The sequence below is a fragment of the Protopterus annectens genome, chromosome 3.part0, assembly GCF_019279795.1.
Source record: "Protopterus annectens isolate FY-2018-M chromosome 3.part0, PAN1.0, whole genome shotgun sequence".
Classification (NCBI taxonomy): Eukaryota; Metazoa; Chordata; order Ceratodontiformes; family Protopteridae; genus Protopterus; species Protopterus annectens.
In genome coordinates, this window is record NC_056731.1 from 846,103,299 (window position 1) to 846,128,161 (window position 24,863).

The following is a 24,863-nucleotide window of genomic DNA, read 5'->3' on the forward strand; positions in this document are numbered from 1 at the left end:
AGAAGGCCTCCCCATATCTCCAACGGGTCCTCCTTCGAGACCCATCCAGATCTCGGAGCCGGGAGAAGATGACCTGATGATAGTGGAGCCCTCGGTGCCGAAACCGTCCATTGCACGATCGACACCTTTGACTTCGACTCCTTCGGAACCGTTAGGGGAGTCGCGGAGCCGACGGTCTTTGCTCTGTTCCGGGACTGAGAGTCGTACCGACCTGTTGGTGCCGACTCTCCCTCTTGGGGCCTCGGCACAGACTGGTTCGGCTCCGTCCTTGGGGTCGGAGCCCACGGCACCTGGTTCTGGGATGCTTCTGTGTTCTTCGGAACCGGGGGGGCCCTCAGCCAGGGATTCGGGGGCCTTTGACCTTATGAGGAAGGTATTGTCTGCACAGACAACCACATCATCAGGGGAATCTTCTCCTTCCCCAAAAGAGGGACACTTTCTGTTTCTGCTCCCACGATCCGTCCCAAGCGGCGAGCCCAATTGCCTCAGCCACCCACAGAGGGTTCCCCCTGTTCCTTGGAGGCCTCACCAGAAGCCCCCTCTGATGAGGTCCCAAGGAAACGGTTGTGCAAGAGGAGGCACATAGATTCCCCACAGGAACCTCTAACGTCTGACACCGACTTGGATGAGGCAGAGGGGTCCCCCAAATCACCCTCGGAGGATGTGTCATTTGCAGACATCCTGGAGATCTTGAAACAGAAGGGTGATTGGCAGTCCCTAGCCCCCTCTGAGGACGAGTCGGTGCTGCTGAAGGCTTTTGGGGCTCAACCTTCTACCTCCTGGGTGACCCCGCCCTTCAGTGAATTAAAGAACGTGCTGGAGGGACAGATTCATCACCCAGAGACTCCCTATGCTGTGGAACAAAATCCCGGTACATGTGAGGCAGAGCACCTCTCTGGCCTTGTTCAAGAGGAATCTTGACCAATGGATGGGAGATTGCAGATATACCCCAGGGATTACTTCAGTGTCACTGCTTGACAGAGGCACAGCAAAATGATAGGCATAGTTTTTATTCAAACTAAAGGGGTGGCGAAAGCCACATAACTATGGGCTAGGCTTATAAATGCCCTTGGGCAGATAGCCTAGTATGAACCTATGAACCTATAATGGATTTGTTTGCTCGAAGGGCGTGGGAGACACCTGACACAGTGGAACCAGTACCTAGGAAACCAAACAAGTTCATTACTGCCCCCCAAGATAAATCTTATCTCACCAAGGGAATCCTTGTCGACGCTATGGTGGTGGCGGCAGCCATGAAAAAGGGACATGTCTGAGTCTTCCTCATCTGTTCATCCTCCTAATAAGGATTCTAGGACTATGGACAGATATGGGAAGCGCATTTTTAGTTCAGCGACTTTTTCCATGTGTTCGCTAAACTACCTGACCCATTTCACACGTTTGCAGAGGGATCTCATCAAGGAGCTGACAGATACCCTCCAGGGTAACACAGATGCTGTTGTTTCAGATAAGGTAACAGCACAACTTAACACCCTCACATCCATAGTAAACTCATCCATGAGGCTCATCTCGTATGCAGCCGAGGGATCGAGTAGAGCTGCAGCTTCAGCGATTGCTCTTCGAAGGCAATCATGGATGCGGCTGTGCTCCTTTGCGGAAGCCTTCAAGTCTTCATTTGCCAATGCCCCTTTTGATGGTGCCACACTTTTCGGGCCCAAGGTTAATGAGACTCTCACTCGGTGCGAGCAAGAGGGAAAGACCCTGTCTGCTGTCGGGGTCCGTTTTTCTGCTCAAAGGGCAACGAGGTGGAAAAATGTGGTTCCATAAGAATCGGGGATCTTTCCAGACCACACAGAGTGATACCCCCTCCAGAGGCAGAGGAGGGGGTAGAAATGGAAGACGCAGCCCCAGTGGCAGAGGGGGTCCGCATAACCAAGGCGACAGGGATTCCGTCCCTGGGAAGCCTTTCCAGCACTCCTGAACGGAGGCCCAGCTGTCCTGCTCTGGAGGCAGTCGGGGGTCGCTTAGCTTTATACCCACTGGCCTGGCTAAACATTACTTCAGATTTTTGGGTAAAAAGCATTATAACCAGAGGATACAAAATCCCCTTCATTTCAACACCACCTCTACAAAGAAAATTTCCAGACGTGCCACCCCGTCTGCGAAAACTAGCAGCTGTAGAAATTTCAAAGCTGCTCGAAAACAGTCATCCAACCAGTCCCGGTGGACCAAAGAGGATTCGGAACTTACTCAAGGTTCTTTTTAGTTCCAAAAAAGACAGGGGACTGGAGACCGATCTTAGATCTCGGCCATCTCAACAACTTCGTGAAGAAGGAAAAGTTCCGGATGGTCACGCTTCAATCAATCCTTCCATTCTTACAGAAGGACGATTGGATGTGCTCTATAGATCTCAAAGACGCGTACTACCACATCAAAATGGCCAGACCATCCAGAGATCACCTGCGCTTCCGGCTGGGGGCCAGTCACTTTCAGTTTCGAGCTCTGCCCTTTGGACTCACCTCAGCCCCCAGGGTATTCACCAAATGCATGGCAGTAGTTGCGGCTTACTTGAGACGACAAGGATTCCGGGTGTTTCCCTATCTGGACGACTGGCTCCTCACCGCCACCACCGAGCGTTGACTATTGCAAGCCAGAGACTATACAATCGGTCTTTGTTCCCACTTGGGGATATCCATAAACTTCGAAAAGTCTTGCTTATCGCCCTCACAGTGTATTTCCTTCATCGGAGAAGATCTAAATACATGATCGACACTACTGAAACTCCCCCCAGTAAGAGCTTCAATGCTCAAACAGCAGGTCCTACTTCTTCTAGACAGCAAGAAAGCCCCAGCCAAACTGGTGATAAAAGTGTTGGGACTGATGGCAGCCGCACTAATTGCAGTTCCTATGTGAAGGTTACACATGAGGATTTTCCAATGGCTGCTCTTTGCGCAGTGGTCGTTCCAACACCTACCCCTAATGTACGAGATCAGGATAACAGAATCTTGCAGACGGGACCTCTTATGGTGGGTGCGCGATCAGAACCTCACTGTGGGTCGTCCGTTCGTTCTACCCATTCCAACAGCCACAATAACCACGGATGCTTCCCTGATAGGTTGGGGGGGCCTTTTTCAGGGAAGAACATTCCAAGGAAAATGGGCCAGCACGGAGTACACTCTACATATAAATGTTCTGGAGTTGAGGGTGGTGTTCCTGGCGTTGTAACACTTCCAAGCCCTCTTACCTCTAGGGACAGTAGCAGTTCAGACAAGACAACATGTCTGTAGTCCGGTACATAAACAAGCAAGGGGGAACCAGGTCTTACCTGTTATGCAGAGAGGCCATGAGAATTTGGCAATGGGCAGAGTCCACGGGTCACTTTCTGATAGCAACGCACATCCTGGGGTCATCCAACGTCATTGCGGACAGGTTGAGCAGAGCCATCCTGTTACCTCACGAGTGGTCCCTAAATTCACAGACGGCGGAAAAGATCTTCCGCAAATGGGGCCAGCCTTGCTGCAATCTGTTTGCTTCCCCATTGAATGCAAAATTCAGAAGCTACTTTGCCCTTCTACCCCCTCCGGGGGATGACCCAGGGACGCACTGATACACAGTTGGCCCCCGGGTCTCCTATATGCATTCCCACCGACTCCATTGATTCCCAGATTTCTACAGAAAGCCAGGAGCCTGGAAAGGACTATAATACTCATAGCCCCATTCTGGCCTCGTCAAATATGGTTTCCCTTTCTTCGAGCTCATCAAATAGAGGAACCGTGGATTCTGGACCTAGTGCCAGATCTGCTGACACATTCATCGGGAGTTCCTCACCCGTCTCTACAGTCCCTCAAACTAGCAGCTTGGCTGCTCCGCTTCCCTGCCTAGCCAGGTCTCATCTACTCCTTCCGTCAGTTCAACACATCCTAGTTGCTTCTCATAAAGCCTCTACTACTAAGCTCTATACGAGTAAGTGGAAACGCTTTGTATATTGGGCATCTAGTCAAAACTTAGATCCCTTCGTAGCTCCTCTACATAAAATTTTAGATTTCTTATCCATCCTTTTTCATGAAGGAGCTTCTACTTCCACTCTGAGTACAGTTGGCGGCCATATCAAACTTCCATATTGGTGAGGGAGGTTCTTCCATTATGTCTCACAGGCTTTGTAAAGCCTTTTTGAAAGGAACCTTCCATCTTAGACCACCTGTCAGAAAACCTTTCTTTCCATGGAGCCTGAATTTGCTGCTGTTGCAGCTCGTGTTGCCACCTTTTGAACCTGCTTTGTCATGCCTCCTAAAGTTCTTGTCGTGGAAGACACTGTTTCTCGTCGCCGTGACCTCAGCTCGTAAAGTCTCAGAGCTGCAGGCATTATCGGTCAGACCACCTTACCTGATATTCCATCCAGACAGGGTTTCTTTGCGTACAAATCCATCTTTCCTTCCAAAAGTATGTTCAGTTATGAATATTAACCAGTCTATAGAACTCCTTACCTTTTTCAAAAAACATACTAACAAACTGGAGTATATGTTGCACAAGTTGGATGTTCACAGGCAGTTAAGATTTTATTTAGACAGGACCAAAGCTTTCAGAAAAACGGATCAACTCTTCGTCGCTTTTGCAGACAATAAAAATGGCATGGCAGTTACTAAACGTACACTATCTAAATGGCTTGCTGACTGTATAACATTTGTATACTCTAAATCAAACCAATCCTTACCAAACAAACCTAAGGCCCATTCTACCAGATCCGTTTCCACTTCCTTAGCTCATGCAGCTCGCTTGCCTTTGGACACTATTTGTGCAGCAGCCACGTGGTCTAAACCACATACTTTCATCACTCATTATAGAGTGGACAAGGTCTCCAAGGATAGGACATCATTTGGTTCCGCTGTGCTTAGGAACGTTCTTCCATGAGTCACTTGGGGTCACGGAGCTAGGGACGCTACCCGTGTGTAAGAACAAACAGCGAGATTCAACACTCTTACATAAAGAAGTTATGTTCTCATAACGTTCCATGTAGAGTGTTCATCTCGCCTTTGTTCTTACATTCCCTCCCTTTCCCCCCTCTCATGTGTTTGGAAGAACTGGTAGGATTAGAGTCTGATCAACGTGCCTTGACCCTTTGTGGGGTATATGGTCCCATGTATCATGGGATATATGCTTAGACCATTAGTTATTGCTATGGTGAGAGAGTGTCTCTGAATGGCTGAAGAGAGTGTATGCTTCTAGCACCGCAGGTGTTGGATCCTTTCGTCTGGTTTGCTTGCAAACTAGATCTGAGTAATGGCAGGGAGGATTGTGGGATATGGTCTGGTCTCGAGCTTCTCTGAGATTCAGAGCTTTGCAATTCGGCCGACTCTGAGCCGAGGATCGGCTCCGAACCCGTGTGTAAGAACAAAGGCGAGAGGAACACTACATGGAACGTTATGGTAAGGGCATAACTTCTTTTTTATGTATTTTCACAGGTAGATGCTAAATACTACCAAATTCTAGCAGTGGGGGGTTTCACCTGGGATAGAGTCAGATAACAAGAAATTATGTCATTCTGCAAGCTATCCCAGCAGTAGTAATATTTGAGTTATTAATTTGAGTACTCTCTGAAAGAGACTACGCATTCTTTATTGGACCTGACAACATCAAGATACACTCACCACATTTGCCTTGTTCTGTAAGTAAGTTAACTAGGGTGTAGTAATTCTCTTAGATATAGTCAGGAATATAGCAAAGCTGAGCTTAGATATTTTCTTTATTTATTTGAGACTGTCCTGCAATGTTTTAAATATTTCCTGTGATTTTGAACTCTGTCACTGTAAATGTGTATTTAGTATTGTCTTGATCTTTTATTATTTATTATTAAATATATTTAAACATTTCATTGTGGCTGATCTATCTAGAGATATTTAAGTTCTGAGAGTACTTGCATATTTATTTGGTGACACTGTGGGCTATTCCTAATAGCCTTGCTCTTGGTCAAACCACCATTTGTATTGATAGTAACATTGCACAGTAAGATTGGGCACCCTTTGTTAAAAACCAAAAAGTAGCTGATAAGGAGTGGCTGGTGACAGTGATAACTACCTTGTAGTCTGGGCAAAAGGGGGCATAGCTAATAAACCTGTGCCAGCCTTTCCCAGGTGTGTGTGTGTGTGTGTGTGTGTGTGTGTGTGTGTGTGTGTGTGTGTGTGTGTGTGTGTGTGTGTAAATCAAATTTCAGAGTGTGTGTGTGTGTCAGCTACTTGGGCAGGGGCACGAAGCACGGGTTGGACTGAGAGGGTGCTGGAGTTCTTGGCTTGGCAACTCAGCTGAGATCTCAACTTTACAGCTATGCCAGTAGGGAGCCTTATTGGGGATCTGGAGAAAGAAGAAGAAACCAGCCCTGGACTGAGTGTGGTCTCTGTGTCCTCTTAAGGGAAATTGCACTTGATGCAGAGAGCTACATTTGGAAATGCTGTGTGTGTGCCTGTCATCCTCTCAGTGTATGGCCCCCCACTGGTGCTAGTTATGAGGATTGAGGCTCCTTGATTACTATTGACAGTGGTGTGGCATCACAAGGTTCATATGTGTATAATAATAGGCTAATGACCAATGTGGCCTTTTTAAACCTAGCCATGCATCCCAAATCTCTGACAAGTTCTGTTACACTTGGTAGTGTAAGCAGGGGCTTTGATGATAAAACATTTACAAGCAGGAGTCCGTAGAGATGAACCATTTACAAGCTACTTGTGTCCTTTAGAGATATAGGAGCCAAACCAGGGTTACATTTTCTGATCCCCATCAAGCTGTCCAAGTTGCACTTGAATTGGGATTGAGAGGAAATCTGCTTCCTATGGATGGGGAGCCTGTTCCAAAGAAGGGGTTGTCTCTGGGATACATACCTTTCTGTCTCCAGCAAGTCCTATTTAGAACACAGGCAATATTTAAGTCTTTAGACTGGGTAATTTTGGTGCTGTTTGTTTTTGGATATGCAGGAAGTCCTTCAGGCTGGGGTCCAAAAATGTCTTGCATGCCGGGCATAGATGTCCCCTTAGCAGCCTGTAGGAGACAGAATACAGGGATAAGACTTTGAGGCAGCCTGCATAGTTACTTATGCCCTGTATTCTTTTAGCGAATAACCTCTGTGCACATTCCAGCTGTTGGATGTGCCTGTTTAAGTGCATACCAAAGGAGGCACTGTACTCAATGATAAGTCTGATGAATGCTAAATACAGTGTAATAATGACCTCCTTGGACCTAGATGCCATACCTTTATTTATAAGTTGCACCACATAGAATGATCTCCTCACTGCTGTAGACATGTGATGGTCAAGAGGCTAGATTATGGTCTGTGTTTTATCAAAATCCCTAACTACTGGGTTGACTCTTAGTGTGTTGTCAGTATGATAGCTATCGGGGTGGATGACTTCCTGAAGGATACTATTATGCCTTTTATTGTCATTTAGTTTGTCTATGGCTTGAACACCAGTTTTTTGTCTGTCGGTGGTGGATTTCATTACTACTAACCAAAACAAAATTGTACAAAGCAATTGTCTACAAATTTGGTCAGCTAGAGACCCTTGACTTAAGAGAAGTAGATGCCAAAAAGAGTCCCTTAGTAGAGGTGGACTTCCCAATTCTAACTTCCTGCATCCTGTCTGTAAGCCAGCTGACTATCCAGTGGGTGAAATGAGCATTTATAACTCACCTAGTGAGTTTGTCAACAATGCCCCAGTGGGGTATTGTGTCAAATGCCTTAGCTAGGTTAAGGTAGGCAGTGTGAACCATTTTGCCCTCATCCACTGTTTTGATGACCTTCTCAAAGAAGTCCACCAGGTTGAATAGGCATGACCTGCTCCTGACGAAGTCAGACTGGGTTGGGTTCAGTGTTGTTTTCCTGTGTCATTAATTATCATTTCCATGATAATTCCCCAGTTAACAAAAGTATAAAAATATAATGTTTCTGTACTGTATCAGCAGCTGCAGTCCTTGAGTTTTCACCAAAATGCATGTTTTGTGAAGACCAGTGAAAATTTCTGGGTGAGTTTTTAAGGAACCATTATTGAGGCATCTTATGATGATGTGCGGCAGCAGTAGTGAACACTGTACACATGCATTTAACAGAAATATAAACTGATTTAAATTGCCATGTATATTCAAAATTACAGAGCGATTTAGCTGGTGCATTACAGAATCATAGTTTGAATTTGCTGGAAACTGCTACATTGTTAGTGCTGTTTTGCAAAACATATACATATCTGTATATCTGACAGCCATGGTGGTGCAGCGGTAGCTTTGTTGCCTCACAACAAGAGGTTCTCCTGTTCGATTCTCGGCTGGAGTGCCTTCTGTGTGGAGTCTGCATGTCCTCCCTGTGGTCGAGTGGCCTTCGAAAGACATGCGTAAATGGGCGTGCTTTCGTTGAAGGTTGAGTGTCGAGCTGGCACCTCGGCACCATAAAAATCTACTGCCAATCATTAGCGGACCGGATTTCCGCTGTGGCCACCCCTAACTGGGAAAAGGCAGAAGAAGAAGATGCATATCTGTATATCCATTTTTGAAACCTATAGCTAAAAGTCAATGGGAAGGACAATGTTGTGCATTTAGAAAGTGGTATGCATCCAGTATTTTCTGAGGTAGTAGTATTTACCTAGTTTATGTAAATACAGCTCTGAAGCCAACAAGATACTGGTTTACATGAACTGTGTAAGTTGGTAGTAGCAGATAGTGAGTGGAGTAGCATAAGAGATAATTGAGAAGATGTATGTATTAGTAGATGCTCTATATATGAACGAGCTGAGCCATGCCCCCCCTGTAGTAATTGGTTTGTGACTTGAGAAGAGCTGTATAGTATTTCAGTTACATGTATATGAAGTGATGCTTCTGTACAAGATATCCTCTGAGAAGGTGTAGAAAAGAGATGGTGGGCCCTTTGTATGGGAGATGTAATAGTTCTACTGAATCTTCTTAGACTTTGCTTGAAAAGATTATTTTTTATCAGCAAATAAAGCCCAGGGTATAGATTTCAATTCCTTCACCTCCATTTGTGTCCTCTGTGACTCTTTACAAGTCATTTAATCAGACAGTGCTTCTGTTTCACCCCTGAAAAGGGGCACTTGCATCCAGTGTGTCTACGTAACAGTAATATAAAATAAAAATGTTTCTGTACTTTGTCAGTGATTGCAGTCCTTGGGTTTCACCAAAATGAATAGTTTATGAAGAGCAATGAAATTTCTAGGTTTGTTTTTAAGGAATCATTGTCCTTTTTGAGGGGGTGAGCCTAGACAAACATTCTGCCCTAGACAGTGATTCTGCATGCCATTTGTACAGTGGAAGGATTGTTTAACACTGCAGAGAAGGAACACTGATTCAAGTTGTATGTTCCTTGGCTAGGAGTGAGTAGATTGAGCAGGTTTCAAGTTGCATGAGCATGAAGGAGCCCAAGCAGAAAGTCTGGGAAGTTAGTGTACTTCTGCTTATATAATCATTTTACCTCTATATGTTTGTTAATATTGTAAGGCTAGTTTGTTTTGGGGATCTGAATCTTCCATGTACATGGAAAGAACTGTTCATGTCTTTTCTGATTGTATTTCAGTGACCAGGTTCCCACGCCCTGCTTCACCTCTTCAAGATGTGGCAGTAATTATCGGAAACCGTGAGCAGCTGGCTTTGCTTCTCCAGCTTTATGATCATCAGCTGGAACATGAGGGTACAACTGGCTGGGAGAGCCTGCTTTGGGTTGTCAATCAGTTGTGAGTCCCTCTCATTTGTTTCTGCTTTTTTACAGTTACAGAGCATCTGTTTAAATTGTTTTTCTTTTGTTTGAGGTTGTTGCTATCAAATTATTCTGAAATTTAGGTAGCCCATGTAAAATTATGGACTTTGGTCACTGTTTTGCTTTGCATAACAAAAAGTGTCATATGAATACCACTAATGTCTTAAAGGTTCTTCAGATGGTCTTCACATGTTTTGTCAGCAGCTTATTTATTTATTTATTTAAGTTGATTTAACATCCTGCATGTTGATGGATTTCTTTTGTGAAGCTCACAGGTAGTATTCAACAGGTTTTTTTCTTTCATACTTTAGTGTAAAAAAAAAAAGTGCCTCATTGATCTCACAAGAAAATAATATCCTGTTTATAAACGCAGCAGCACCACCACAATAGAAAGGACCCCCCCATGAAGAAATTGGATATGTGTTGTATCATTTAGTTTAATGTGGATGGGGTCTGGTCTCCCTCCATGCCATATATTGGAGAACATGGGCCAGATAGTTGGTGGAACAGGGTTGCACATAAGATTTCCTGTCTGTCCCTAGTCCCCAGTTACTCATGTTTCCTTCTTTCCAAGATAATTTGTCTAGGTAAAAATAGACTGTTATCTGTGTCATAAAAGATTATATTAGATGCCAGATTTTTATCCAGATTCTTCTTTTTGATTTCCATGCAATGAGTGAGCTTACTTATTCTGGACCTGATTACATCAGCTAGGAGGAGGCTAAAAAAATTTCAGTTCCCTACATTCCTCCATTAAATTTGTGACTTGTTTTTTTGCTGCTGATACTCAGGGCATATAGGTTCACATGTAAGTCAGCTTACACAGTGAGGGTAAGGAGTACCTCAGTTTTCAAAAGAGAGTTCAGAAGATTTCAATTATGAGCCATAGTTTGAGTTGTATTTGTCACTTCATGCTTTAAATATTGTGGTAGCTGCCACATGGAAAGAGAGAAAGCTCAGTCCAGATGAAAGAGACTGTTTCAATTATTCATCAAACATGAGACCTTTTCAAGTAATCTGACAACAGTCTTTTAAATACATTGGCATTTGGCCTCCCTCCATCTTAACTAGACAAGTAAAAAGGTTAATTCTCCCCTATTTTGCTCCAATAAAATCTCCCCCATTCTTAATGAAACCTCCAGAACACCCATATGCAAAGGCATTCTGTTGTCTCAACTCTAATATGGCCTCCTCATCATAGCTTTAGCATTAAAAATAAATTCAACGCACATTTAAAATATAATGAATAAAATCTGTACATTCATTTAGCCATTCCCCTAAAAATGAAATCCACTATATAACACTGAAAAAAGGAAAATGGCTCCCTGTTCAACAAAGAGTTGACTTTCTTCTAAGATCCCAAGTATTCAAATTCCTAGTCAGTCAGGCATTTTCACCCCAGCAATTAAACTAATTATACAGCCTTCTTACAGATTTAGAAGCCATGGTCCCTCTGCCCCCTACACTACAACCCTCCAAAACTAAACTCCATTGTACAGATCAGTGCTTATCTATGCTAGGTCCCAAACTCTGGGAAAGCATTCTTTTGCAAATAAGACTCCTCGATTTACCGTAAATTTAGGATTCAACTAAAGGCCCACCTCCTCCCATCAGCCAACTGTCATTACCCCTCTTTTGGCAGTAACACCCAACCAGAGTTGCTTCACTCTTTCTCCTACTAGTAACACTCTTACTCTATACCTCATATCGCATGTTCTACTACATCAGTGTACACTTCTTACTCTCATCATTTTTGGTTAACATAACTTATCCTTTCAGCTACTCTCAAACTCTCTAGCATCTTTCATTCCATTCAACTTTCCTAACATTCCCACTCAGACAGTACACTGTTGTAATCATCCACACAGACACCTCACTTTCTAAATGAGATGCATCTTGATTTAATGTAATGCATGTTATGAAATGTGTGCATCAATTCATTAAATTTGTGCTACCTAATAATTGTATTTCAGTGATTAATAGTTTCATTATACTCTTAATATCTCCCACTAAATGTAATTCTGATTTTGGATTCTTGTGCTAAGACTGAAGTTAGTCAATTTTTATCATCGCTCTACTTCAGTAAACAAATTTCAAGGAAAATAGATACACAGAACAAATTTCAAGGAAAGTAGATACACTGGAGGTCCCTGTCAGCCTTTCCAAGAGTTCTGTTATTTTGCCCCTTAAAAATAAAAAATATATTGTTTGGAATGCATCATAGATGGACAACATTTACATTTTAGTCTTTATGGCTGAAAGTAGTATGACTTCCATCACCATGTAGCTTAGCTGATTTAAGTACTCCTGACTGTAGCAGGCCAAGGGAGATCTCATTGATTCACAGCACCCACTGTCATTGCAGTTCCATAGCCTATTAACTCTGTGAATCACTCATTGAAATCCTAAGTATGTAATGGCACAAAAGCGTCTGGCAAAAAGAAAATATCTCCCTTTGGTCTTTAGATGTCTATGGAACATCATAAAGAGGGAAGGCTTTTGATGGTAGTGAGCTGAAGTCAAAATCTTGTATTGTCTGCAGAAATTATATTGTTTCATTCACTTCAGTAATGCAAAAGCAAACACTTTATCTTCCATACACAGGAGTAGTAGTGATGCTCACCAGCTGAAGTACCGTCATTTCCGTTGCCTGGCTTTCTGAACTTAAATTGGCAACTATTTTCTACACAGGAAGAGCCTTTCCCTAATTGTTTTTTTTTTTTTTTTTTTTTACACTTTTATTAAATTATCTCTTAAGGCACAAACATGTTAGAAAAAACATATTAATATTTTTGTTTCCATACATTACATACATTTCTTTTCATACGATCATCCTAGCAGTACATAATTTCCTCCGTTCCTGCCTTTCCTTAAACCTCATTCCTCCTACTCCTACTCCTCTTGAATATTATTCTGCATGTATTGATACCAGAATTTCAGCTTATTTGTATGTAATTTGCTCCTTCCCTTTTCTAAAGATCCCTCTTCCAGTTTTTGATGCTTTTACAATTTTCAGTATTTCAAATACAGTTGGTTTAGACTCAGATTTCCATTTTTGTTTGACATCCAACAGAATTAAACTTAACAAAGCCTTCCTATGTCTGGGCAATTCATATCCTGTGTCCGAGCTCAAAAGAATCATTTTCCTAGTTAAAGCCATTTGCTCACCCTATATTTCTGACAGTGCTCTGAAGACAAGTTTTTAAATCTGCCATCTCATTACATTCCCAAAACGTGTGTCCCCAGTTGCCCCTTTTTTTTCATGTTATACTTCCAGCATTTACTATCTTCCTAATGAAAAAAGATGTGCAGTCTGCTTGTGGTATAAAAATACCTGTGCAGACACTTCCAAGCAAAAATCCTAAACCTTTTGGAATTTGTTGCATACATGAGAGCCATACATATGTCCTACCACTGTTCCTTTGTAAATTACTTTTCCATTATCTCTTCCCAATCTTTTCTCACCTCCTCTGATTGATACCAAGAGTCGTCATGCAATGTTTTTATATGCCCCATGAATTATTCTTTTAAACCTGCAGCTCCTGTTCTGGATTCAACTAGAAACGTTACCGTGGCAAAACTTCCACTTATGATTCCCCCATCCCTTTCTCTTTGCCTGTACACTGACATCAGTCTCTGGTGGGAAAGTTAAGTCTCTGGCTTGTAGTTCAAAATTTCTTTTTGGTCTCACCCCAGTGTATTACCTTTCCCTCTCTAGCTGTTTGTCACCAGTACCTTGTTCCTTTGCCAGTTTTCTCCAGTAAATTGTAGCCCCTTCTTAACTTTTTTTCTGTACTTCTACCTGCAATCATCCCTATTGTCAAAATCTCCTTTCTACATTCTCATGCTGGTTTAGTTCTTAGAATACTGTCTTCTACTTTATGAGTATAATGTTATGTATGGATTTTCAGCTTAAGGATCTCAAGCCAAAATCCCATGCTCTCCTTGATGATCTTCATGTTTCACTGTTGCAGTCATTACATTTGGTAATCTGCTTGCATATTGCCCTCAATCGGCCTGATTAACAAAGTCTTGGGTCCTGCGTCGGTTGCTGTCCCTTCTTCCATGATGTCAGGTCGTCAGGGGTATAAAACATGCAGCCGACGTCATTACATCAGTATTTCTTGCCATACGGTGCCCGAAGCAGAAGCAGTTCGCAAGTGCCGGTCGGCCGACTCCTGAAGTTTTTGTTTTCGAGTTTCAGAACCGAAGTCTTCAACTAAAAGCTAAGTACCCCGTTGAGGAAACTTTTTCTTGCTCCTTGCCGATGTCAGTAAAAGTTAATAATTGCATTACTTGTGGAAAGCAAATACCTCATAAAGATTTTCATTCATACTGTATTCCTTGCCTAGGCCCTGACCACGACGTACCTTGTGGTCGGTTTTGTGCTTTATTTAATCAGCGCACTATCTGTCATCTGTATATTTTCGCCTCTAAATATTTCGGTTCTCAGTTTAATTATCCAGAAATGTTGTCTGTTAGCCATCCGACTACCAGGATTCCAAAAACAACGCAAAGATAAAGACAGAGACAGGCCGCCGAGGTCCAAACCTGCCGATGACTCTTCTCCTAAGCCAATCGCCAGTTCGCAGGTGCTCAGTGAGGTGCTTTCGCAGCCCCTGATACCCGCTATTTCTGATTCGCAGACCTCTACTGAGACCCATTCGGAGTCCGGTATGCCACGAGATACTTCTGGGTCCGGAGCCGCTGTGCAGGCACCGGCTTCTGAGGGTGTATTCAGGCCTACGGACTTGCATATTAAATCAACGCCTCTTTCATTACTAAGGGCTAAATCTCGATCCATGTCTAAAAAACTGACGCCCAGGCCACATGCTCAGGCCTCGATGCCTAAAAAACAAATGATAAAAATGGCTGAAGATCTAATAACGTTAATCAGGGGAGGCCACCCCCCCCCCCCACACACACACACACACACACACACACACACACACACACACACACACACACTAAGAGGCCTAGGGCTGAGCTTGATTATGAATCTTCTGATCAGGATTCTGTTTTTTCTGACTCTTCTGATGACCTAGTTTTGTCATTACCTACTTATGAGGATTCTGATGCAGAGGACTGTATTCCCTCTGCTTCCCCTCCTGAGGATTTTTCTTTTGGGGAAATCTTACATACTCTAAGGGAACATTTTCACTGGGAAAGCCAGAAATTTTCTGATTCAAAAGAGGCGTAGGGATTTCTTTCTCCTACCGCAGCATAGGCCTTTGGCTGATGTCCTTCAAGAATGCAACTGCAGTCATAACATGTGGGTTGTCCTGCCTCAGGCAGCCCTCGGTCGGCCGGATTCCAAAGTCTGGGTCCGACGTCGGCTGATGTCGCATTTCTCTCCGACGTCAGAGCGGCTGGAGTATATAAGCATCAGCCGACGCCATTTTCTTCAGTCTTTCTTGCCGCGCGGTGCCCGAAGCAGAAGCAGTTCGCAAGTGCCGGTCGGTCAGCTCCTGTATTCTACGATACCGAAGTCATCAAAAAAGCTAAGTACCCCGTTGGGGACCTTTTCTTGCCTCAGCCGATGTCAGAAATTACTGAAAAAGTTAACAATTGTCTTTTTTGTGGTAAACAAATACCTCATAAGGATTTCCACTCTTACTACCTCCCTTGCCTGGGCCCAGACCACGACGTCTCGGCCTGTGTAGCCTGTGCTCGCTTCAATAAGCGCACACTCAGGCGTCGGGCGGAGTTCGCTGAAGATTTTTTCGGCGATAAATTTGCTTACACCATGCCGTCGGATCTTCCGACATCGCAAACTCCCAAAAAGCGTAAAGACCGGGACCGACTTCCTCGGCCCGCGTCTACCACCGACTCCACGCCAAAACCTAGCGCGAGTGCTCCGGTTCCCTCTGAGACGGTCCCTCCACCGCTCCGAACCGAAGACACCGCATTACCGACGACTCCGATTCCAGACATTACTCCGACGCCAGTTATAGACTTTCCTCCGGATACCAAAACCGAGGAAATGCCCGAGACCATTGCTGTAGACAAGGTCACTCCTGCACGTGGAGCTGCCAGGCCTCCTATGGCCATGTCTATTAAGGCCTACACTAGGGCTAAGGCAGCCAGTAAAACTAAGCATATTACTTCCAAATCCTTACCTCAGCCGACTCCGGAGACACAAATTATGTCCATGGCTGCTTATTTAATTTCCATTATTAGAGGTTCACAGGCCCATCCTGAGAGAGCATCCCAGCCTCTTCCTGATAAAAGGCCCCGGGTTGAACCCTCCGTCCCTTCAGATGAAGACTCTGAGGGCTCTGTCCACTCTGATAGCCAGGAAGAGCTCTTCCAGACCTATGAGGACTCGGATGCAGAAGATTCCATACCTTCGGCCTCCCCTCCTGAGGATATTTCTTTTGGGGAAGTTCTGCACACCATGAGGGAACATTTCAAGTGGCAGGGTCAGGAATATTCTGATTCTCGGAAACGCCTTAGGACTTTCCTTAAGAAGCCTCAGCACAGGCCCTTAGCTATTCCTCCTGTACTAGATGTTTTGGATGATTTGTATTCTGATACCCCTGATTCTCTTCCTCCTGCTCCAGCCAAGCCAGACAGGTATTACAGGGTCCCAGAAACTCATTCCCATTTATTCAGGGCCCATACTGCTGATTTGGAAACTATTTCACAGGGGCCTAAAGGAGTTTCAGCCTCCACCTCAAAAAATCCTTTGCCCTCCAACAGGGAAGCTAGGTCATTAGAGAGATGGGGTAAAAAGGTTTACACATCCACTACCTTATCTATGAGAGCTTTAAATTGCCTTTTTCATATATTCCAATATCAGGATTATCTCTTAGAAGATTTACAAAAAACATTAGCTTCTCCTGATCCTTTAGACAGGAAGACTTTGCAGGAAGCTGTACATAACACTCAGCAAGTAAGCAATCACTTCCTGCAGTGTGGATATGATGCACTGGAAGCTTCATGTAGGGCAGCTATGACAGGGGCAGTGATGCGTAGACATGCTTGGTTAAAAGATCAACCTCTACCAGATCATGTAAAAGCAAAACGTCTGGATGCACCTTTGGAAAAGAACAAGCTTTTTGGTGCAAATGCTAAGGAAGTGTTAAAGACCATCGAAGAAAAAGCAAAATCAGTTCAAACTGTGAAGGATTTCCTCCAGGTTCAACCCCCCAGATTCAGTAGGAATTGGCCTTCAAAAAACTGGTCCTTTCCTAATCCAGAAAAGTTTCAAAGGGGTAAGAACAGACGTGGCCGAGGAAGAGGCCAATACAGAGGCCCTTACAGGGGACGACAATGGCAGCCAGGAAACCAAAGAAGTGACGCAGGGGTTTCACCTGCCCAGCAACCACAAACTCAATGACTTTCCTCTACTACCGCCTACCAGGGAACAACTAGAAGCTCCCTTGGGCAGAAAATTATCTCTGTTTGCAAAAAACTGGCACAGACTGACAAAGGACAAATGGATTTTGGACATTATAGACCGAGGGTACAGGTTTCATTTTCATACCTTACCAAGAAAACAAGGCATGCCAAATCTACCACAACATCAAAGGGCAGAGGCTATCAAGCAAATCACTCTGCTGACTCGAATGAAAGCAATAGAAAGAGTTCCACAAAAAGAACAAGAGCAGGGGTTTTACTCAAGACTGTTCCTTGTTCCAAAAAAAGAATCTCAATGGAGACCAATACTGGACTTGTCCGCATTAAACACCTTTCTCACAGTACCAAAGTTCAAAATGCTGACTTTACAGCAACTTCTTCCCATGCTGGGCAAGGAGTCGTGGCTGATTACTCTGGACCTCAAGGAGGCATACCTGCATGTCCCTATCAGACACAGCTGCAGAAGATACCTCAGATTTCTTGCAGGGCCAGAGCATTATCAATTCTCAGCATTGCCATTTGGCTTATCTACTGCGCCCAGAGTGTTTACAAAATGCCTGGCTTCAGTAATTGCTCATTGCAGGCTCCAGGGTATACAAATTTACCCGTACCTGGACGACTGCCTCATACAAGCGGACGACAAACTGATGTTGACAAAAAACCTGGATTATGTCATACGATTACTTCAAGCTCTGGGATACACAGTCAACTTCCAAAAGTCAAGACTGCAGCCATCCCAGCAAATAATCTTCTTAGGAGCCAAACTAGACACAGCCTCTCAGATGGCTTACCGGACAGAAGACAAGCAAGAGAAGTTAACTCAATACTTCAAAGGTTTAGCAAAACTCACCCAGATGACTGCAAGGAGATTCCTACAGGCCCTGGGTTACATGGCATCCTGCATTCTACTGGTTCCATTAGCAAAACTACGTATGAGAAAGCTTCAGTGGTACCTAAAAAGCATTTGGTCTCAACACAGCAACGACATGGAGACAATCATACCACTCATTCCATGCCTACAAAAGGAATTCCTATGGTGGGCCTCGGTGAGCCAGGAAAACACAGGTATGTCATTCAAAAAACCACAGATAACACAGACCATGACTACAGACGCCTCAGACCTTGGATGGGGGGCGCACATGGAAGGCAGGTGTATACAAGGACAGTGGTCTCCAAAGGAAACACACCTGCATATAAACCAAAAGGAAATGCTGGCAGTAATGCATGCTATCGAGGCTTTTCAAAACCAACTCCAGCAAGGCCACTTAATGATACGGACAGACAACACCATGGTGATGTGGTACATAAACAAGCAGGGCGGCACCCACTCTTACCCCCTTTGCAGACTGACAATGCAGCTTTGGGAGAAATCACTGAGTCTAAACATCCAGTTACAATCCCAGTTTGTTCCAGGAAAAGACAATGTGTTGGCGGACAGCCTAAGCAGGAATTTCACAGATCCACACGAGTGGAGGTTACATCCGAAGGCTTTCAGACAACTCACTTTGACATGGGGCAAGCCAGAAGTGGACCTATTTGCCTCTCACCTCAATCATCTTCTACCAAAATTTTGCACAAGGACATACCATCCAAAGGCTTGGAAAATAGATGCCCTTTCATTCAACTGGAACTCCCTAGCAATCTATGCATTCCCACCTCTGCCACTGATGACCTCAGTATTACTAAAGATCAAAGCAGAGAAGCCCAAGGGAATCATAATAGCTCCGGATTGGCCAAGACAACACTGGTACCCACTACTACGGAGCATATGTCACACCAGGAGGTGGGCCCTCCCTCAGTGGCCTCTACTTTTGACTCAACACAATTTCGAAACACTGCATCCAAACCTTCGGACACTGCAGCTAACAGCCTGGGAGATCCCATAAATAACTTCAGCTTATCTCTCTCCAAAGAATTTCAGCGGATACTAACAAGAGGCTCGAAGACCATCCACCAGAAAGGTCTACTTAGCAAAGTGGAAAAGATTCAGCAATTGGAATACCAGCAAAGGACATGATGCATCATTACTGAACATCCCACTTATCTTGGAATATTTGGCAGATATGTTACAGAGCGGCCTCTCATATTCTTCAGTAAAGATACATGCATCTGCTATTTCAGCTAGATACAACACTGATCCTCCTGTTTTCTCTCACCCCTTACTAAGACAATTCCTCAGGGGAATCAAGAACATTAAGCCACCAAGAAAGGCCCCAGTTCCAGCCTGGGACCTCAATTTTGTCTTAGAAAAACTGACTCTACCTCCTTTTGAGCCAGCAGCTTCAGTTGACTTGCAATTTCTCTCATGGAAAACAGCCTTCCTGTTGGCAATTACCTCAGCAAGAAGGGTTTCGGAGCTACAGGCCCTAATGGCAATACCACCCTTTATTATTTTCCACAGAGACAGGGTTTCATTAAGGACCAACCCTACCTTTATGCCAAAGGTGGTATCTAGGGTTTCTCTAAATCAAGCCATTCATCTGCCTGCTTTCTTCCCCAATCCGAGAATAAGGGGAAAGACTTCTGCATACCTTGGACATTCATAGACAACTTCGATACTACCTGGACAGAACCAAGGCCAGTAGGAAGTCTGAACAGCTTTTTGTAGCTTACGCCCCTGCAGTCCAAGGAAAAGCAATTTCAAAACAGACTATTTCTAAATGGATTGGACATTGCATCAGATTCTGTTATTCCTTTCATGGAAAGACTGTTCCAGCCTATGTCAGACCACATTCCACCAGAGCTACAGCCACCTCTACAGCATTTTTAAGAGGGGTGCCTATAAAGGACATTCTAGAAGCTGCTACATGGAGCTCCGTGCATACATTCTCCAAACATTACAATCTCCCTCTATATTCCAGATCCAGAGCAGGCTTTGCTTCGGCAGTCCTGCAGGGTTTGATTGCCACACCATCTCTTTCCTAAAGCATATCTCCTCCCCCAGCTAAGCTATGGTATTCTACCCACATGTTATGACTGCAGTTGCATTCTTGAAGGACATAGTACAGTTTTGTACCTACCATAAATGTAGATGTCCGATAGACATGCAACTGCAGTCGGGTTTTCCCTCCCTCCATACCCCTCTATTGCTTAGGGTCCACTCCTATTCCCCTTACTCTCAGCTGGGGATATCTGTTATGGTGTATTTGTTTTATTGCTCATGTATTTGTTTGGAATCCTGTTTTTGTCTTCCAATTTGATTACAGCCTTCCTTGGAGGGCACCTGGCATCTGGGGCAAGAAACACTGAAGAAAATGGTGTCGGCTGATGCTTATATACTCCAGCCGCTCTGACGTCGGAGAGAAATGCGACATCAGCCGACGTCGGACCCAGACTTTGGAATCCGGCCGACCGAGGGCTGCCTGAGGCAGGACAACCCACATGTTATGACTGCAGTTGCATGTCTATCGGACATCTACATTTATGGTAGGTACAAAACTGTACTTTCCTCCTGTACTAGACAGTGTTGATGATGCTTTCTCGGAATCCAGTTTGGCCTTTGATTCCCTGCCTTCTGCTCCCAGTAAACCTGACAGATACTACAGGGTCCCTGAGTCCCAAAGTTCCTTTTCAAAAATCCTATTGCAGATCCAGAGACTATTTCACAGGGGCCCAAGGGCATTACGGCTTTTACTGCTAATAATCCTACCCCTTCTGATAGAGACTCCAGGACGCTGGATAGATGAGGTAAAAAGGTTTATACTTCAGCAACCTTGGCAATTAGAGCTTTAAACTGCCAATTTCATATGTTAAAATATCAGCAACATGTTATTGGACTGCTTAAACAGAAAATGATGTTGATTCCTGACTGTGTGGAAAATAAGGACTTACAGGGTTTAATGCATTCTGCTGAACAATTTGGAAAACATACTTTGCAATGTGGTTTTGATTCTTTAGAGGCCTCTTGCAGGGATGCTGTTATTGGGTCAGTGTTTAGAAGGCATGCTTGGCTTAAGGAACAATCTTTGCCTGATCATGTTAAAGCTAAATTGTTGGATGCTCCTATAAATCAGGACCGCCTGTATGGAAACAAGGCTGAAGAAGTTCTTAAAAAGGTGGAAGATAAAGCTAAATCTATACAAACTGTCAAAGATTTTTTACAAGATCAGCCTCCTAGATTTAGTAGACACTGGCCTTCTAAGAATTGGTCCTTTCCAGCCCCTTCTAGGTCTTCTCAAGCCAAACACAGACACAGCAAAAACCCCAGGTTTCAGTCCCAGGGGACTCGCAGAACTAAGCAGTGGGGGGCCTCCACTTCTAAGTCTGGGAATAACAAGACACCCCCTATGGTAAACTGTCTCAGTGACTTCCTTTTAAAATTTCCAAGCACTTATCTTCTGACTGCTCCTTTGGGGGGAAAGATTGCTCTTCATGCAAAGAACTGGGAATTCATTACCCAGGACAAATGGGTTTTAAATGTAGTGTCTCAGGGATACAGATTTCACTTCCACACGTTACCAGTGCCAAGTGGGTAGCCGGACCTACCCCCAAATCAGTGGGCAGAGGCTCAAAAAGAAGTACTTTCTCTCTTAAGCATGGGGGCTATTCAACTGGTACCAGAAGAGGAAAAGGGACAAGGTTTCTACTCCAGACTTTTCCTGGTACCCAGAAAAGACAAACCATGGCGTCCAATCCTGGACCTGTCTACCCTAAACACCTTTCTGGAGATTCCAAAATTCAAGATGCTGACTCTTCAATGACTTCCTATGCTAGGCAAAGACGCCTGGTTGGCAACACTAGATTTAAAAGAAGCATACCTGCACATCCCAATTGGGGAATCTTACAGAAGATACCTACACTTCAAAGCAGGCTACACGCACTATCAGTTCTCTGCACTGCTCTTTGGCTTATCTACTGCGCCCAGGGTATTCACAAAATGCCTAGCTCCAGTTATTGCATTTTGCAGGCAAAGAAGTATTCAAATATATCCATACCTGGACGATTGTCTAATTCAGGCAGGAAAGCCAGGACATACTTTTGAATCATCTGGCGTTTGTAAAAAGGGTTCTAACTTGTCTGGGGTACACCATAAACGAAAAGAAATCACAACTGGTACCCTGTCAACAAATTACATTCCTGGGAGCAAGCTTGAATACAACTTCCCAGATGGATTACCTCATGCCAGAAAAGCAAATTCATTCAAACAAGTGGCCACAAAAACCCTGCTATCTACAAGACAAATACTGCAAGCCTTGGGGTTCATGGCCTCCTGCATTCTTCTAATTCCATATGCAAGACTGCATATGAGGAAACTACAGTGGTATCTAAAAAGCCTATGGAGTCAACATTCTCAAAGCCTAGAAACAATGATTCCTATCATACCTTGCGTACGCTTAGAGTTCTTTTGGTGGGCAGAGGCCTACCACCAAAACAAGAGGCTACCTTTCACACCACCCCCTGCCGCCCAAACCCTAACAGATGCATCAGACTATGCATGGGGGGCTCACTTGGCAGGGAAGTGCATTCAGGGCAAATGGAACCCAAGTCAAATGCACCTGCATATCAATCAAAAAGAAATGTTAGCTGTACAGAATGCTCTGACAGCCTTCAAGGACTACATTCTTCCAGGACAACTAATGGTAAAGACGGACAAGACCATGGTTATGTAGTACATAAACAAGCAGGAGGGGTACACATTCTTACCACCTCTGCAGACTAGCCATGGCATTGTGGAACACAGCCTTGAGCTACCAAGTGCACCTACAAGCTCAATTCCTGCCAGGAATATTAAATACACTGGCAGATGGACTAAGCAGAAACCTCATGGACCCACTTGAGTGGAAACTGGAGCCAAGGATTTTCAACATGTTGACAAGCGAATGGGGGAGCCCAGATATAGACCTGTTTGCCTCCCGCCAGAACTACCAATTGGACAAATTTTGCACAAGGCCTACCCACAAACAAGCCTGGAAAGTGGATGCTCTGTCCTTCAGCTGGAAAAAAACGATCAGTCTGTGCTCCCCCGCTGCCTCTGCTCTCCAAAGTACTACTAAAAGTCAAACAGGACAAACCAAGGATGATTTTGATTGTTCCAGACTGACCGCACCAGCACTGTTACCCCCTCCTGCGCAGTGTATCACGGTTATCTCCATGGCACCTACCTCAGACTCCTTCCTTGCTGTCTCAGCAGGAGAACCAGATTCTGCACCCTCAGCTTCCAACACTGAACCTTGCAGCCTGGCTAATTACTTAAAGCTCTCCCTTACCATCCCTCAGCAAACCTGTGATGAATGTCATCTTAGAGGCAAGGAGGCCTAGTACCAAAAAATCTTACGCTGCAAAATGGAAAAGATTCTGTGCCTGGAACCAATCTCAAGGGATGAGCACAGCAGCGCCCAATTTACCTCAGATTTTACAATACTTAACTAAGATGCTTTACAAGGGCCTGTCATTTTCCTCCATTAAAATCCACGCCTCAGCCATTTCAGCTCATTATAACACAGAACTTCCCCTCTTCTCTCATCCACTGCTCAAGCAGTACCTCAAAGGGGCCAAAAATTTGAGACCACCCAGGAGAGCTCCAATCCCAGCCTGGGACCTTAACTTTGTATTGGAGAAACTCACTCTACCTCCTTTCGAGCCAGTTGCTACTGCAGACTTAAGATTTCTTTCTTGGAAAACAGCTTTCTTTTTAGCAATCACTTCAGATAGAAGGATATCTGAATTACAGGCCCTTATGGCAGTGGAGCTTTTCATCATCCTTCATGCGGACAGGGTGTCACTCAGAACCAATCCATCCTTCATGCCAAAGGTGGTATCCAGTGTGGCTCTTAATCAGTCCATTCATTTGCCAACCTTCTTTCCTAATCCACAGAACAAAGGGGAACGGATTCAGCATTCCTTGGATGTGCACAGACAACTTAGATTCTACTTGGACAGGACTAAACCTGAAAGAAAATCTGAACAACTGCTTTTGCATTTGCTGCAGGGGCAGAGGGGAAGGCTATTTCAAAACATGGATAAGCCATTGCATTCGTTTCTGCTATAAGCACCATGGAAAACCTTTCCCCCAGGGGATCAGACCTCACTCCACCAGGGCTGCATCTACTTCTACAGCCTTTCTGAGAGGCATTCCTACCAGGGACATCTTAGAAGCTGCTACCTGGAGTTCTGTACATACTTTCACCAAGCATTATCATTTGCCAATTTTCTCTAAATCCAGAGATGGCTTTGCCACTGCAGTCTTGCAGGACCTTATAGCTGGCCCTAATGTGATCTAAATTCCTCCTCCCAACCATAGCTTTGGGAATCTACCCAAATGTAATGACTGCAACAGTGAAACACGAAGAACATAGTATGTATACTTAATATAAATGTAGTTGTTCGAGTGTATTCACTGTTGCAGTCCTGGTTACCCTCCCTCCTGCCCCTTAACTTTTTTTGGCTATACCTCTACTTTCTTCGCTATGCTTAAAAGCATTTTTGGCGTATTTGCTTTTTTGTTGAAGGTATACCTTTGTGTTTTTATGTTTAATTGCTCCCCATTAGGGGACACCTGACATCTGGGGCAAGAAAAACTGATGTAGTGGCGTTGGCTTTATGTTTTATACCCCCTGACGACCTGACGTCATGAAAGAAGGGACAGCAACTGACGCAGGACCCAAGACTTTGTTAATCAGGCTGACTGAGGGCAACCTGCAAGCAAATTAACCAAATGTGATGATTGCAACAGTGAATACACTCGAACATCTACATTTATGGTAAGTGTACACAACTGAACTTTCTTCTCTCACCAGAATAATAGTAGTAGCTTTAATCCCAAGCTGGCTCCTAAGAAGTGTACACAACTTTACTTTTCTTG

The 24,863-nt window shown here is 44.2% G+C and overlaps 1 protein-coding gene across 1 annotated transcript in view; it reads left to right on the plus strand.

Annotated features, from left to right (window-relative positions):
- Positions 1–24,863, plus strand: part of RELCH (RAB11 binding and LisH domain, coiled-coil and HEAT repeat containing) — a gene marked incomplete in the record, with an annotated part of 1,574,926 nt that overhangs the window by 1,034,271 nt on the left and 515,792 nt on the right. The window contains 1 exon segment of the mRNA XM_044065183.1: positions 9,521–9,677. Coding sequence (XP_043921118.1) covers positions 9,521–9,677 — 157 coding nt within the window.